Below are 13,971 nucleotides of genomic sequence, written 5' to 3'. Positions count from 1 at the left end.
GTGCAGCCTCACATGGACCTCTAAGGTATCAATACATTGTGAGTCTAATCTCGGCAGCTAACGCTATGGATGTGGACTAGAAATGCTGTAGCCTGCAATGCTCACGCAGGCTAAACAAATTCCTTTACAATGGCTCCCTCTGCTGGCCTTTTTTTAGACCTGAGTTTTTCGAGTTTGCGGACGTGATTTCAGCAAGTCCTGCGATCACGCATGCTTTCTGTTGTTTCACACGGTAAAACTACGTACAAACGTGTTCAACACTGTTGGTAAATGCTGTGGTAACTTGTATTTCCGACAGAATAACATCTGAGCATCGAATTGGGCTCAATATCTCGACTGCCTCTACGATTAGCTAGAGAGCTAGCTTGCTTTAGTTAGCAGAGTGCCTACATCAGTATTAGCTCGTTAAGGTTAGTTCGGAAAATAAAATGCATGCACGGGCTACATGCTAATTTTTGTTTATCTGTTAAAAAATACATGGGAACTGTATTTTTACATGGGATTCGTATAAAACTGGAGTTTTATACGAATCCACATCAACTAATGTTATGTGATGTACTTTCGTAACAGTTTTAGTAATCGAGTAAACTAGTATAATAATCTCAGATACATACCAGCTGTATTATATTGAACACAACTAAAAAAAAAGATCATGTACCAACTAATTTCATGACATCGCTTGAAACTCTGAAAGAGTTCTTTACTTTCATCGGCGCCGCTGGTGTAGTGGTATCATGCAAGATTCCCATTCTTGCGACCCGGGTTCGATTCCCGGGCGGCGCACTGGTTTTTTAATATTTGAATGAAAATCTAGAACAGTGTCCGCAAAAATGACCAAATGCATGATAACATTGCATGCACACAACGAACCACTAAATGATTAAATTACACTCTAACAACCTGAAGAAATACGGTGTTGTAACTGTTTTATTGCATTTCGATACTAGAGGAGGCGCAAGAACGCGTCAGGTTGCACAGCAACCGAGCAACAACCCAATACATTTTGGCTTCGACTTTGCAAAAAGCGTTGGTAATCATTACCGAGTTCAGATTCGATAGTCTTTGAACGACCAGAAAACCATAAGGAGAAATTACAATCGAGAAACTGATTTGGCTACTCTGCAATGATAAATACGCATTACGAGAAAGCTTGCAGGCTATGAGATGCTGTACAGATATGAAACAGATTTTAAAGGAAATGAAAATGGGAATACAGTATTAATAGATACGGTTAAATTAATATAGCTGTGTGACAATCGATTGTTTGAAGAAGGGAAAAAGTCGAGCTGCAGGTAATGTTAGGTCTATCTCCTGTCCTGAAAAAAAAAAAAATGAAGCACTCCGAAGCCAAAGAAATATGCGAGTACAGACTGAACGCGGAAAACCACCTGTGGTGCAAAAAAGGGGATTCTAGATTCAGCACGTGTGGAACTTGCAAATCATGCCTGTGTCTGAGCAAACTCTCCGAGACGACACAGTGGCTCTCACGGGCTGGAGGGGCGTCAAAGTGGAGGTTCCTCATCGGAATTCTCGTTCGTTGTAAGAGCGTGGATATTCTCGAAAGCGTCTACAAGATTTTGCAGGTGACGCTTGGGAAAGATTTCACCTACGCCAGATCCCGGCAAAAACCAGGTGTTCCGGAATATTTGGTCACTTGGAGCTCAGACCGAGCGCTCGACGGGGAACTTATCCGAAAGGAAATGCGGGAAACGTGGGATTGGTTTTCTGACAGCAAGTACTGGACGAAAGTGAACTACATTTTAGGACTTCTGTCTTTGTGCCATACCGAGCTTCTTCATGCCCTTGGGAATCTTATCGGGGTGCTAATTGTGCGAGAGAAACGGGCTTTAATGGGGCACGACGCTGGTAAGTCATACCATTCCACGTTTACGCTGTCAAATAATGTTCTTTGACTTTCTATTCTCCTGCTTACCTTTGATATTCTGATCGACTTTTAAAAGAAACCATACTACTTTATAATGGCAGTTCAATATACGGTACCAATGCGTTAAAAATGATCACAACCAAATATTGACTGAAAAAAACCTGAGGTCAGTAATGTTGGTCACAATAGTTTGCACGCATCCACCCGATGCTCTCTTCCCGCACCTTTCCTCTGTATTAAGTACTGGACGACCTGCAGGATGGCACCCCCTCCATCCCAGAATCACATTACACCTTCAACTCTGATGACCACCCTGAGCTGGAGCTACTCATTCGTGCCAGCTCCAATTATCAGGCTCTGGACATCCCTGGTGACGTCCAGGATCCGGAATCTGCCGTGGTCCTGCAGGAAATTCACAACCTGGAGCCCAGTAAACGTCAGAGGGAAGGTAGGACTCATTTGGGATCATAATTGCTGTGTTTATAGATAAGGGATGAATGATAAAGAGGTGTCAAAAACCATAACAGAGTGTCAAACTTAAAAAAATGTCCTTGTGTATTTTCACTCATTATTGGGAGTTATTATTATTGAAATATGCTTAAAAGCTAGCATGTCATGTTTAAACAGGCCCAGCTGAGGAACAGGGCAGTGAAAATCTGAGTCGTCTAATTATCCCTAAATTGTTACATGAATGGTTTGCCAAACAGTCATTTTAGTACAGTATTTGGTTTAGATGGCACTTAAAGTGTTATTCATGTTGTAGTGTGACGTGTTATTCATGTTGTAGTGTGACGTGTTATTCATGTTTTAGTGTGACGTGTTATTCATGTTGTAGTGTGACGTGTTATTCATGTTGTAGTGTGACGTGTTATTCATGTTTTAGTGTGACATCCTGTGGGATCTCTTCTTTCTCTTAGACGGTTTTGTGTGTTGCGTTTCCCAGAGTTCTGCCTCCATAAGGAGTCTGCTTGGGCAGGATTAGAGGAGCCGGGGTGTGGGGGTGTGGTTACAGAGGAAGGGGTGGCGAACACTGTCACAGACAGGCAGATCTCCGAAGACCCCGCCCTCACGGTGGTCCCCGGCTCCTCCAAGTCTCTCTCTGGCGTCAGCCGCCACCGGGACTTCATCCGCCGGCTTCCCGTTCACCTGGCCAAGAGGATTCTGGGTAAAGGAGCAGTATTCATGCACAGTAGCGAGACACTGCGGCTTCGCTGTCCTCCTCCACAGGTGTTGTGCGATGCCCCTGATGTGACAGTCACATGACGCCGACCCCTCATCGGTTCACCGTTAGCAGCTGCTTCCCATGCCAGTTCATTTGCAGTCTCAGTGTCTCTGGTGACCCCCCTGTGTACCTCGCTCTCTGTCCCCCTGTGCCACCCGATACCTGCCGTGTTTGATGTGTTGATGAACAGCACTGTGTCCTGCTGGTAGTCCTTTGTTGGCCCCATAGTGCCTGTTGACATTCCTGTGAATTAACCCCGCGGGGAGATGGATTAAGGCTGAGAGGTCACGGCGATGACTTTATTACCAAAGGACAAGCTAATTAAGCCCCTTCTACCACATTGCACTGTGTATGAGCTGATCCTCAGGGAGAGCTCAGGCAGGGCAGAGCACACACAACAGCCTAGCAACCTGAGAGAGGTCCCCTCTAATTAAGAGGCTAGAGCATTGGCTCTGGGACCTGCTGTCTTTGTGTATTTACTCTGAGGAGGGTGTCACGGGCACTCGAGGCTTGAACAAGTGTAATTGCAGTTGTGGGCCCGGGCTTCATTGATGCAACCTGGACCCGTACCGGTTAAATGAAAATTATTACTGCATCCCTTTGATGCAGACAAAAGGACATACAGACATACACAGCAGCCTAGCAACCAAACAACAAAGAGAAAAGGATGGCACCTTGCCTTACCTACAATACAAAACAAAATATCTGACGAATTCCAGAAAGCTGCTGCCATTAACATTCACCAGCACAGTAGTCTAAGCAAAATATGGATTTACCAACTACAAGTCGAAGCACATTTTTGAAAGCCAGAAAAGGATCTAGACCAACATACTAAAAATCCATAAATATTGTGCAGGAATATTCTTGATTTGCATACACCCACTATGGGCTCCCAAATGTCTCTGCATAAATAATTTTGGCATATAGTATGTTTTCGATATTATACCTGAATATACCTGTGTATATCTTTTGGAGAACAGTGTTTCAGTACTTCTGCCTTTGATTGGTTCCCATGAATGCACAGTGGCTGCATTTTGATGTTGTCATTAATTTCTTAAAGTCTGATAAAACATTCACCTGGGTACAGACAGGGCAGGTTACCAGAGATGTAATGTGTAGTAACAGTCTTCTCTCATTTAGCCACAGCTTTAGCAGTAGGCTGTAGCAGTTAGGCAGGGTCCTGGTGACGGTGTGAAGGGGTCTGTGGTGTATTTCAGGCCTCGTGGGCAAAGCCGGGCTGCTCAGCTGCCGTTACGTGTCACAGCACTGGCGACTCCTGGCCAATGAGATCGAGGCAGAAATTGCGACCAAGAGGATGGTGGAGAATCAGGCAATGATCATGCAGGTACAGTTACTGTGGAAGTGAAATTCCACTGCAAGTCATATTCTAAACCGCCAGGAATATGCAGAAGACAGATGTTTAAGGTTTAAGGCAAAGTTTTTATGTGTTTGCTTCTGTCTGCATGATGCTGCTTTCTTTCCAAAAAAAGAAAATTAATGATAATAGATAAAAAAAATGTCCTAATTAAAATACTGTACATGTCCTTGTTTTTGTATTTCTTGCTGTTTTGTTAAATGTCTTTTGTGTTTGCATATTGGAAGTTGCTCTTGATGAGAACATCTGCTAAATTACAGGGCATAAATGTAAATGTTTGAACGAAAAATGATAAATTCTGTATTAATTGATCGAATAAATTAAATTAATCCGTGCACTATAAGTAAAGTACTTTCTGGCCTGGTATGTGAATGTTGTGCGGTGTTGTGGCCTACCCACTGGATCATCTGGAGGCGGTCAAACACACTATTCTGTACCTCCTCAGGGTAGTTCTTCGGTTGGCGTCAGCTCCGTCTTCAACGAAGTCCGAGAGGTCCTTGTCCCTGTCAAAGAAGACGAGAAGGACGTCACCTCTGAAATCACAACGGTACTGTATCCAAGTCCAGCGCAACGGCTCACAGACTCACTTTCTCTCACTCTGGCTGTTCAGTGTTCTGCTGTTATCACTGAGGTCTCAGAGTAACTCAGTCACATGGATAAAATCAGAAATAGAACATTGGGATCATTTTAGGAGATTTCTTTAATAATCAACATTGCATTATGTACAAAGCAAACAAAACAACATCCTAAGAACTAAAAAAAATACTAAAATGCCATTTTATATAAAAAGACAATTAAGCCAAATGTGGTTACATCAGAAGAGTGAGGTTCTACGGGAATGTGGAGCCCTACCTACCTGTGTCCAGCAGCTACACCAATGTACCTTACCTGGCTCTGTCTGACCTTGTGAGATTTTGTTTGTCTTTGCCTGCAGGACAGAGGCTTTGAGACGGCCTACGTCGGCATCAGAACGAAACCTGTGGAGATGGAGGAAAAAAACGTGTTCTGCGGGGCGTACAACATCCTCGTGCTGTCCAGTCGGTGAGCGCCACGGCTGCGTCTCGATGACAAGGCGCAGTTTGAAATTTTTCCCTCTGGCTGGAGTAGAAAGGATTGAGGATCAGCTTCTCTCTGTGTCTGGCAGAGAGGACCCGGCCAGAGTGGTGCACTTCAGCGGCGGGCAGCTGGTGGCCGTGGGCTCGAACGACCGCCTGGTGCGCCTGCTGGATGTCAAGACGATGAAGGAGCGGCCGCCGGTGATGCAGGGCCATGCTGGGAGCATTCGGGCTGTGCACCTCTGCGAGGACCGCGGCCTGGTGATCAGCGCTGGCTATGACCTCACCATCCGGTCAGGACTCCCACCTCCATTACATTACATCGTCATTTAGCAGACACTCTTATCCGAAGCAGCTTACATAGGTTACAGTTCTTACATGTTATCCATTTACACAGCGAGATAGTTTTACTGAGACAATTGTGTACCTTGCCCAAGGGTGCAACAGCAGTGCCTCAGCGGGGAATTGAACCAGCATCCTTTCTGTTACAAGCCCTGCACCTCACCACTACACCACACTGCTTCCTGTCAGAAGATGTGGTCAGAATCTTAAAATCAGATGCATTGCCTTTACCAGATTCAGCATATTGATGGCTTTGTGCACCCATCTCACTCAGAGTGTGTGGATCCCATAGTATAAGCTCATGTGTTGTTATTCTTCAGCGTACATATCAGTTCTGAGCGTTACTGCACATATGCAGAAACCTGCGATTGTAAGTAGGCCTGCAGTGGTTTCAGTTTACAGAATGTCGCCTCTCTGGATCTGCTGAAACAAAGGAAGAAAAAAAAAGGAAGAACTACAACACATAGATGAAGTAAAGGAAAGATCAGGGACCATAGCGACTGTAACTGTTTACCCTTTTCTGATGTATAGTGAAGCCAAAATACTTTTTCTTTTTTTTTCCCGAGAGTGCTTGCAAACTGTAAGACAGATCTGTGCAAGGCATTGTACCATTTGTCAGAAGACAATGTATCAGGTGAAAATGCACACCTTTGAAAGCATAAGGGTGTCAGGGTCAGGTGAGGACTCCACGTCCTGTCAGAACTTGTAGATCAGACCCTAATATTAGATGAAAGCGTCTGCTTCCTGTCTGCGGGCATGGACATTGACATAATGTAAGGAATGTGTTTGGACATGATGTGTGGTAATTTCTAAAAATAAAAACCTCAGCAACCTTAACATAGTCATTGCAAAGCAGTGAGTAAAATCCTCTGTACATTTATCATATTTTTTATATTTGTATTCTCTGTAAAAACAGAATTACAAAAGGTTAACAGTTTAAAAGGCATGTCATTTTTTTTTTTACTTTTTTCAATTTTTAACAAAACATTTCCAAAAGTACTTGGCCTGATGTAGATTGAGAGAGAAAGCTTTCGTGTTTTTCCATGAAGACAACTTCATCTTACAAGAGGAGAGCGCTCTGAAGCAAACTTAGGTTTTGTTCTTCTTGCACCTCGGCGAGCCTCCTAGGAAGCAGCAGACTTGCTTCCAATTTAACACGGCCGTATATAACAGCGTTGAGAGCAGCAGACATGTTGGCTTTGATGCTGAGTGAGCCAGGATTTTACTGCCTTTGCTTATCTATCTCTGTCTCTCTCTCTCCTAGGTGCTGGAATTTGACAACCGGAATCTGTACAATGCTTTTTCGAGGCCACTTTGGCACTATAAACTGCTTGGATTTGCATGGCAATAAACTGGTTTCTGGGGCCAAAGACTGCAGGGTTAAAGGTGAGAACAATAAAAGCTTTTGGTGGTGGTGCCGTGTTGTTGGAAAATAGTCTAACTGCAGAAGATCTCATTTAATGTGTTATGAATTTGGGTGAAGTATAATGTTGCAAATATTTTATTTGTCGTTCTGTGATGTGATGAAGTTTTACGGTGGGACTAACCCTTCCAATGAATATGTAAGTCTCTCCAGCTTCTATAAAACATTGTTTTATATTTTTATATGTCTTCATAACCTTTTCACATACCCCCTCTTAGTGTTTGATTCACAACACTTTCTGCAATCTGTCCTGACCTGCAGAAATTTCTCACATTTTCATGCTTTGTGTATCATTTTAATGTGATATTGAATCACTGTCTTTTGTGCTGTCACTGTGGTTATCATAGGGTTGAACTTTGTCTCCACCTAGTGATACATAAGTACAGCTACACCCAGTTTGAGAGAAATCGTGTTGCAGTGCAAGGGTTCCCAAACTATACAAGATCCTCACTCACTTCTTTTACAAATTTAATTTCTGTGACAAAATATAGAAATTTAATTTCTCTCACAGAAAATTAAATTTCTGTGACAAAAATATGACAAAAATGTAGACTAGCGTATGGATAAATATGAAACAAAAATAGTTTTATCTTGGCTCATACCTGTAGCACTGTCTCTTACGTTGTATTTTTAGCATGTTTTTGCCTAGGTAGTATAGCAGCACTTTATTGTCCCAGTGACTGTATTTGATATATGTAACCTTAGATCAGATTAGTTCTGTCTCGCTACACTGGCCTTGTGCTCAGCTTCAGCACTATCTGCACTGTATGACCTGTACACATCTTGCCCTTGTGCCTGTTGTTTGACCACTATATGGACTTTTGTACGTTTGTACACTTTCCCGATGTTCACGACTTTGGTCTCCCCTTTTATCCCTGTTACGGTCTGACCCTAGACCGGGCCGTAACATATGTCGTTTTGGGATAAAAGCGTCTGCTAAATGAATAAATGTAAATGTATTACTGTGGTAGGTGTCTTTGTCGTGGGGGAAAAAGGCATGTGCGTGTCTTCTCTCCGAGACAGTGTGGAACCTGCTGACGGGGAAGTGTTACCAGCGGTTAAAGTTCAAGCATGACAGTCCCGTCCAGTGCGTGAAGGTGGCCCGGAGCCTGGTCCTGAGCAGCTGTGACAGAGGCCAGCTGAAGATGTGGGACACGGGGACCGGCTCGCTCCTGAAGGTTGGGTCTTTTCGCACCGTGCCACCCCTACGTGTGTGCGGGCAGCAGTGTAGCAAAGCAGTAAAGAGCGGGACTTGTAACCGAAAGGTTGCCGTTTCGACTCCCCGCTGTGGCACTGCTGTTGTACCCTTGGCCAAGGTGCTTAACCCATAATTGCCTCAGTAAATATCCAGCTGTGTAAATGGAAAACATTGTAAAAAAAACTGTAACCAATGCAAGTCGCTCTGGATAAGAGCGACTGCTAAATGACAGTAATGTAATGTGTGCAATGTGACCCGGTTATTGTACAGCTGCCCCTGCAGCAATACCTCAGTCCAGAATTGCATTTCTACAGTGCACTGCATTACGGTGCTAGATAATACCGCTCTACCTCATCTCAGCAAGGGGTATCAACATCAGCTAAATACAGTCAGCCTGTGTGAATTATCTCTCTCTTGTTTGAGGAGTATAATCTCTTTTATAATTTGTATGTGCAAGAGTGACTTTTCACAAGTTGCTGGCTAACATGTAGAGATGTTTTGAATAAAGACGTAGAGTGATTTGGTGCTGAACATGATTTTTTTTGTCAGTTTAACCAACTCAGAAACCAAGTATGAACTCCTTGTTGTGGTTCTGTAAAGATGCTGTTTCCAGTTTGCGTCATGCTCAAGTTTTGCCATGCAGTGGAGCGTAATTATGTGTAGTGAGTACTGTAGGAGTACAGTCAGCCTCTAGAGTGAGCCGGAGTGCTGGAGGCCTGAGTCTTTTGGCAGGGAAGACCGTGCTGCCTAGAGTTGCATCATAAACCTTTGCTTGGGGAAGAGAAATAGATGGAGTTGGACTGCCTTCATTATTTTCATTTTGCTGACAGGTTTTTAAAGAAATATAATAAATATATTTAGGACCTATACATTGTTTTCATATGGCAAAACACATATCCTTTACAAAGGTTATGGTGAAAATGCTTGAGAAATGGTCAAGCACTGTGGGCAAGTATTCTTATCATAGATAATAGTGTCTCACACCAAACACCTTTGAAAGTTCAGCCCGGACGTTTTTGAATAAAGGCTTAGGCTTTGGTTGTCAAATTACTGGCTTTGATGCCTTAGACTCGAGCATCAAAGATTTACAGTAAGCCCAGAGTCAGCTGTATCGAGGGGTAATTTGCTGTGCAGAACCCACATCTGCTCCATGTTGGACATGTTAAAGCTGTGTTTTTTTCCCCTGGGCCTCCAGCTGGTGGACACGCCTCAGGGTGCTGTGCGGTGCCTGCACCTGGATGAGTGGCACATCCTGTCAGGTGGGGCGGATGGATACGTCATGGCCTGGAGCACCAGCTGTGAATACGCCAAGTGCCTGATGACATACCGTCACCCAAGGTGAGTGGTAGTGGTAGCGGTAGCGGTAGTGATGGTGGTGGTGGGGGGGGTCCCAAAAATTGCATGTGGTCCTCGGTACAGAGACCAGCAGCAGGAAGTCTGACACAGTTTGCTGTGAGGGGCAACCCTAAAACACAAAGTGGGCTGATGTTGGGCAGCAGTGTGGTACTGTGGTACTGTAAAAAACAGGACTCGGACTGAAACGGGTTGCATTGTTCATTTTCCACCTGGGCCAACCTTGGGCAAAGTATTTCAGATTGTCTTGTCCATCTGTATAAGTTTATAACATGTAAATTGTTACAATGTCACGCTGTGTAAGTTGACTGAGGTCAAAGCTTCTATTAAAGCTGCTCTGTACTTATTGTACAGCTTTGCATTTTGACACAGCTCTTTTTCTTTTGGGGCATTTTAAACAGTCTCAACCTTCTTTTTATTTCCTACTCAAACACGTAATATTAACAGTGGACCAAGTGGGATAGTTTTGCGCTGTGCTGCAAGTTGTCAGGCATTACAAAATACATCAAATAGTACAGAATGTTCACACTGGCCTGATAAAGCACAGATATCCTCACTGGTTACTCGGGCTTCTGCTCTTCTAGTATAACAGCCCACCCATCTTTACATGTAAAATCTACAATGTTGTTTCATTCTCTTGTACCATAGAAAATACATGAAATAGTCATAATGAAGTGTGGCAGCAAAAAATGTCAGTGAGAACTGTATGTTTGTGAATGCCTTTGGTCCCATTGAGGGAAGAGGCTGCTCTGTACGCTATGGGGCTCTTTGTGTAACAAGCAGTGTAACCAAAAGGTTTCAGGTTTAGTTCCCTGCTGGGGCACTGGCGTTGTGCCCTTGGGCAAGGTACTTAACTCAAAACTGCCTCAGTAAATATGTAGCTGTATGAAGGGATGAAACCGTCAGTCGCTCTGGATAAGAACGTCTGCTAAATGTAAAGTAATGTCTTAAGGTGTGAGGTGTGGTCTTGCAGGGAGGTGCTGGCCCTGACGCTCCTCTTCCTGCGGGTGATCACCGGCTGCGTGGACGGGAAGATCCGCATCTTCGACTTCCTGTCGGGGGACTGCCTGCGGGTCATCATGTCCAACAGCCAGCAGAGCCCGGTGCACTCCTTGCACATATGCGACAACAAGTAAAACCAGCCCCCCCCACCCCCCCCATTGCTACTCCTCCCATATGCCTCCTCCCCCTACCATCTACCTGTCCGTGTGGGTGCCGCCCTACCCCTTTGACCTTAGCTCCACTTCCATTGCTCTTGCTGTAAGCTCCTCCGCCATGCCTCCTTGCCTCTCCCTGTGGTCCTCTAAAGATGTTTTCAGCGTTTTCAGTCTGCGTCAGACTCACGTCCTGTCACGGACTGGAGCATATTTGTGTGCAGTTAGTACTCTAGGAGTAAGAAGTGCTGGAGGCCTGGGTCTGTTGGCAGGGAGGACTGCACTGCGCACTGAGAAATATACAGAGTTGGATTGCCCTCGTTATTTTAACACCGCTCTGTCCTTAGCTCCCCCTTCCACTGCTCTTGAGATAAGCTCTTCCCCCATTCTGGCCCCGCCCACCACTGCCACCCTCTGCCCTGCCCCCAACCTGCTGTCCTGCTCCTGTTATTTCCTACCATTGACTACAGATCTAAGATCAGATAGCTCAACCCCAGTTCCAGCTGAAACTATTTAGGTGCAATTTTTGATTATGATCCAGGATCAGTTTTTGAGGGCACATGATCCCAGCTTCCCTCAGCCTTCAGGCCCAGCCTCTGCAGTGCAGTGTAGAATTGTGGTTGTTACAGTGGGTGTTACAGTCTCCTCTTCTCCTCTCTCCTCTCAGCATTGTGCTGAACACCAGGACCAGTGTGCTGCTCTTCCAGTTTGGCAAAGACAGTGGGGATTACGCCTTGCCCCCCGGGGGTGATTGCGTGGAGAAGGTGAACCAGGAATCACCCAAGGGCTCCCCTTCTGGGGTTCTGCCCTGCTTCCCTGAGCGGGCCCAGATGGGGTCTTCCACCCACCGTGACTGGAAGCAGGCTGAGAAGACCTCGCACTTACACCATGCCTACAGCCTGTCCACTCCCAGCATGCAGCAGGAGAAGAGTATGTCTTGTCTGGCAGCCTGTTCACCCTGAACATTCAAACACACACGCGTGCACACACACACGCACGCACACACACACGCACGCACGCACACACGCACACACACACACCTCACCTCATTACCAGGGTTGTTGCACTTGTATGTATTTAATTTTAAAATATAAGGCCTGAGTAATGCATGTCTTTTTGTGGTCTTTTGCCTTGTGTTCATACATTCACTCATAGTGTGTTGAGTTTAACTTCACTTTGCTGACACAGTGTTGAGTTTAACATCATTGCGTTGAACGTGTCCGTACAGGTGCCGAGGGGTCTCTTAGACCAGCCACAGGGGGTGGGCTCCAAGGCCACCGCCCCTGCAGAGCCTACATCGACCTGCAGCCGGACATAAACGCGATGCCGCAATCGGCCCGTTTCCCCGGGAGACGGATCAGTAGGCCTGCCCGGAGACCCAGGACCAGCACCTTCAGCTCGGGTGAGACACCCAGCACTGTGGGTCCCCACTTCCCCGCTCTCCACCAGGGGTCGCTATGTAGGCTTCACAAGGTAGCTTTGCCTCATGAGCTAGGAAACCTGAAGCCATGAAATTCAAAATTAAATCCCGTGAGCGGAAAAGGCCTTTCAGATCCCAGCTGGGACGCTGCAGTGTCATGCCTTTGCAATGTGCTTAGAGTTTAATTCAGAGACGGAAGGGTGGATTCTCTGCCTCTGAGATGGTTTTGTACACTACATTTACATTCTCATTACTTTTTGATATAAGGAACATTGTGGAAAAATACATTTGTTCTTCAGTTTAAGATCATTAAAAAAACTGAATTACTACAGTAAAATGGTTGGTGTTTTTAAATAGGCAAAGTGCCAGACTGCAGCAGTACAAATACACCTGCTGAACAGAAAGATGAGATGATTGTATTAGACTTCCTTCCATCCTCTTATACCTGCTTACCTCCTCACCTGCCACAGTGAGAGAGCGTGTACCAATGAAGTGGGACCTGGTGAATAAGAGTGGGCCACATCACCTGGCTACCAATGGGCACGCCCTATCGACTGTGAACATATTCCACCAATCCAACAGCAGCTGTATGATCATACATGACGCCTGGGCGCCCCCTGCAGCCCACCTGGGGAAGAGACCTGTGGCTAAAACGTCGTTGCTATGGTCACCTTCCTCTGCTCCAAGCGGTACCCCCAGCCAGCGAGTCCTCTCCTCCGTCTCCCCTCAACCCTTGGTGCGCCCCACGACAGGACAGCCCCACCCAGAGTCTGTTACCAAGCAACCACAGGTCCCGTACGGGATGGGGAAGGGGAAAGTCGTGCGTAAGGTGGGCGCCTTCACCACCACGGCCGAGCGGGACATCCGCCCAGACCGGCGCCCGCTAACGAAGGTATCCCACAAGGCCCCGGGGCGTCGGGTGGACTTTGAGACGCCGGCCGGGCCCGGTGCCGCCGTTCCGCAGGACCCCTTCGACCCGTTTCGGAAGCGCTCGCTGTTCCGGCTGCTGACGCCAACCCAGGAGGAGGAGCGAGAGCGGGCGGCGGCCCAGCAGCACCTGCAGGCTCGCGCCCGGGACCAGCTCGCTCAGCAGAGGCAGTGGAGGAGGGCGTGGCTCGCAAAAGCCAGGGGGCCGTCCGCTGCGGGGCGCCCGGGGGAGGGCCGGGTGCATGCTCCCGAGCTGGGACACGGCACTTACATCTGAAGCACACAATCTCCCTCACACTATCTCACACACACAAACACACGTACACACATGCACACATGCATACACACTGTCTCTCTCACACACTCTCTCACACCTACACACACAGACACGCAGACATGCACAATCTCTCCCACACACTGTCTTACATGCACATGCGCACATGCACACGCACACACAATCTCTCTTACACCCACACACACATGCATTTCCACACTGTGTCTCTCACACACTCTCTCACACCTACATGCAGATACACACACGTACAATCTTTCCCACACGTACAATCATTACACCCATCATGCACGCTTATACACACAAAATCTCTCTCTCTCTCAAA

The 13,971-nt window shown here is 46.3% G+C and overlaps 1 protein-coding gene and 1 non-coding gene across 2 annotated transcripts; both read left to right on the top strand.

Moving 5' to 3' along the window:
- Positions 1-712: 712 nt before the first annotated feature.
- On the top strand, positions 713-783 carry trnag-ccc. The gene has a single exon. It is a non-coding gene; the product is annotated as a tRNA-Gly (tRNA).
- A 548-nt stretch (positions 784-1,331) lies between these two features.
- Positions 1,332-13,631, top strand: fbxw10 (F-box and WD repeat domain containing 10). The gene is made up of 14 exons (XM_036545570.1): positions 1,332-1,866; positions 2,127-2,333; positions 2,829-3,050; positions 4,325-4,452; positions 4,928-5,029; positions 5,417-5,523; positions 5,627-5,830; positions 7,144-7,265; positions 8,326-8,480; positions 9,696-9,838; positions 10,827-10,985; positions 11,675-11,937; positions 12,236-12,409; positions 13,051-13,631. Exons 1-14 carry the CDS (start codon positions 1,332-1,334, stop codon positions 13,629-13,631), a joined length of 3,102 nt encoding a protein of 1,033 aa, XP_036401463.1.
- Positions 13,632-13,971: the final 340 nt, after the last annotated feature.

The sequence above is a fragment of the Megalops cyprinoides genome, chromosome 1 (assembly GCF_013368585.1).
Source record: "Megalops cyprinoides isolate fMegCyp1 chromosome 1, fMegCyp1.pri, whole genome shotgun sequence".
NCBI classification, from domain to species: domain Eukaryota; kingdom Metazoa; phylum Chordata; class Actinopteri; order Elopiformes; family Megalopidae; genus Megalops; species Megalops cyprinoides.
Note: the sequence above shows the minus strand (reverse complement) of the source record. Positions and strands in the feature narration are given on the sequence as shown.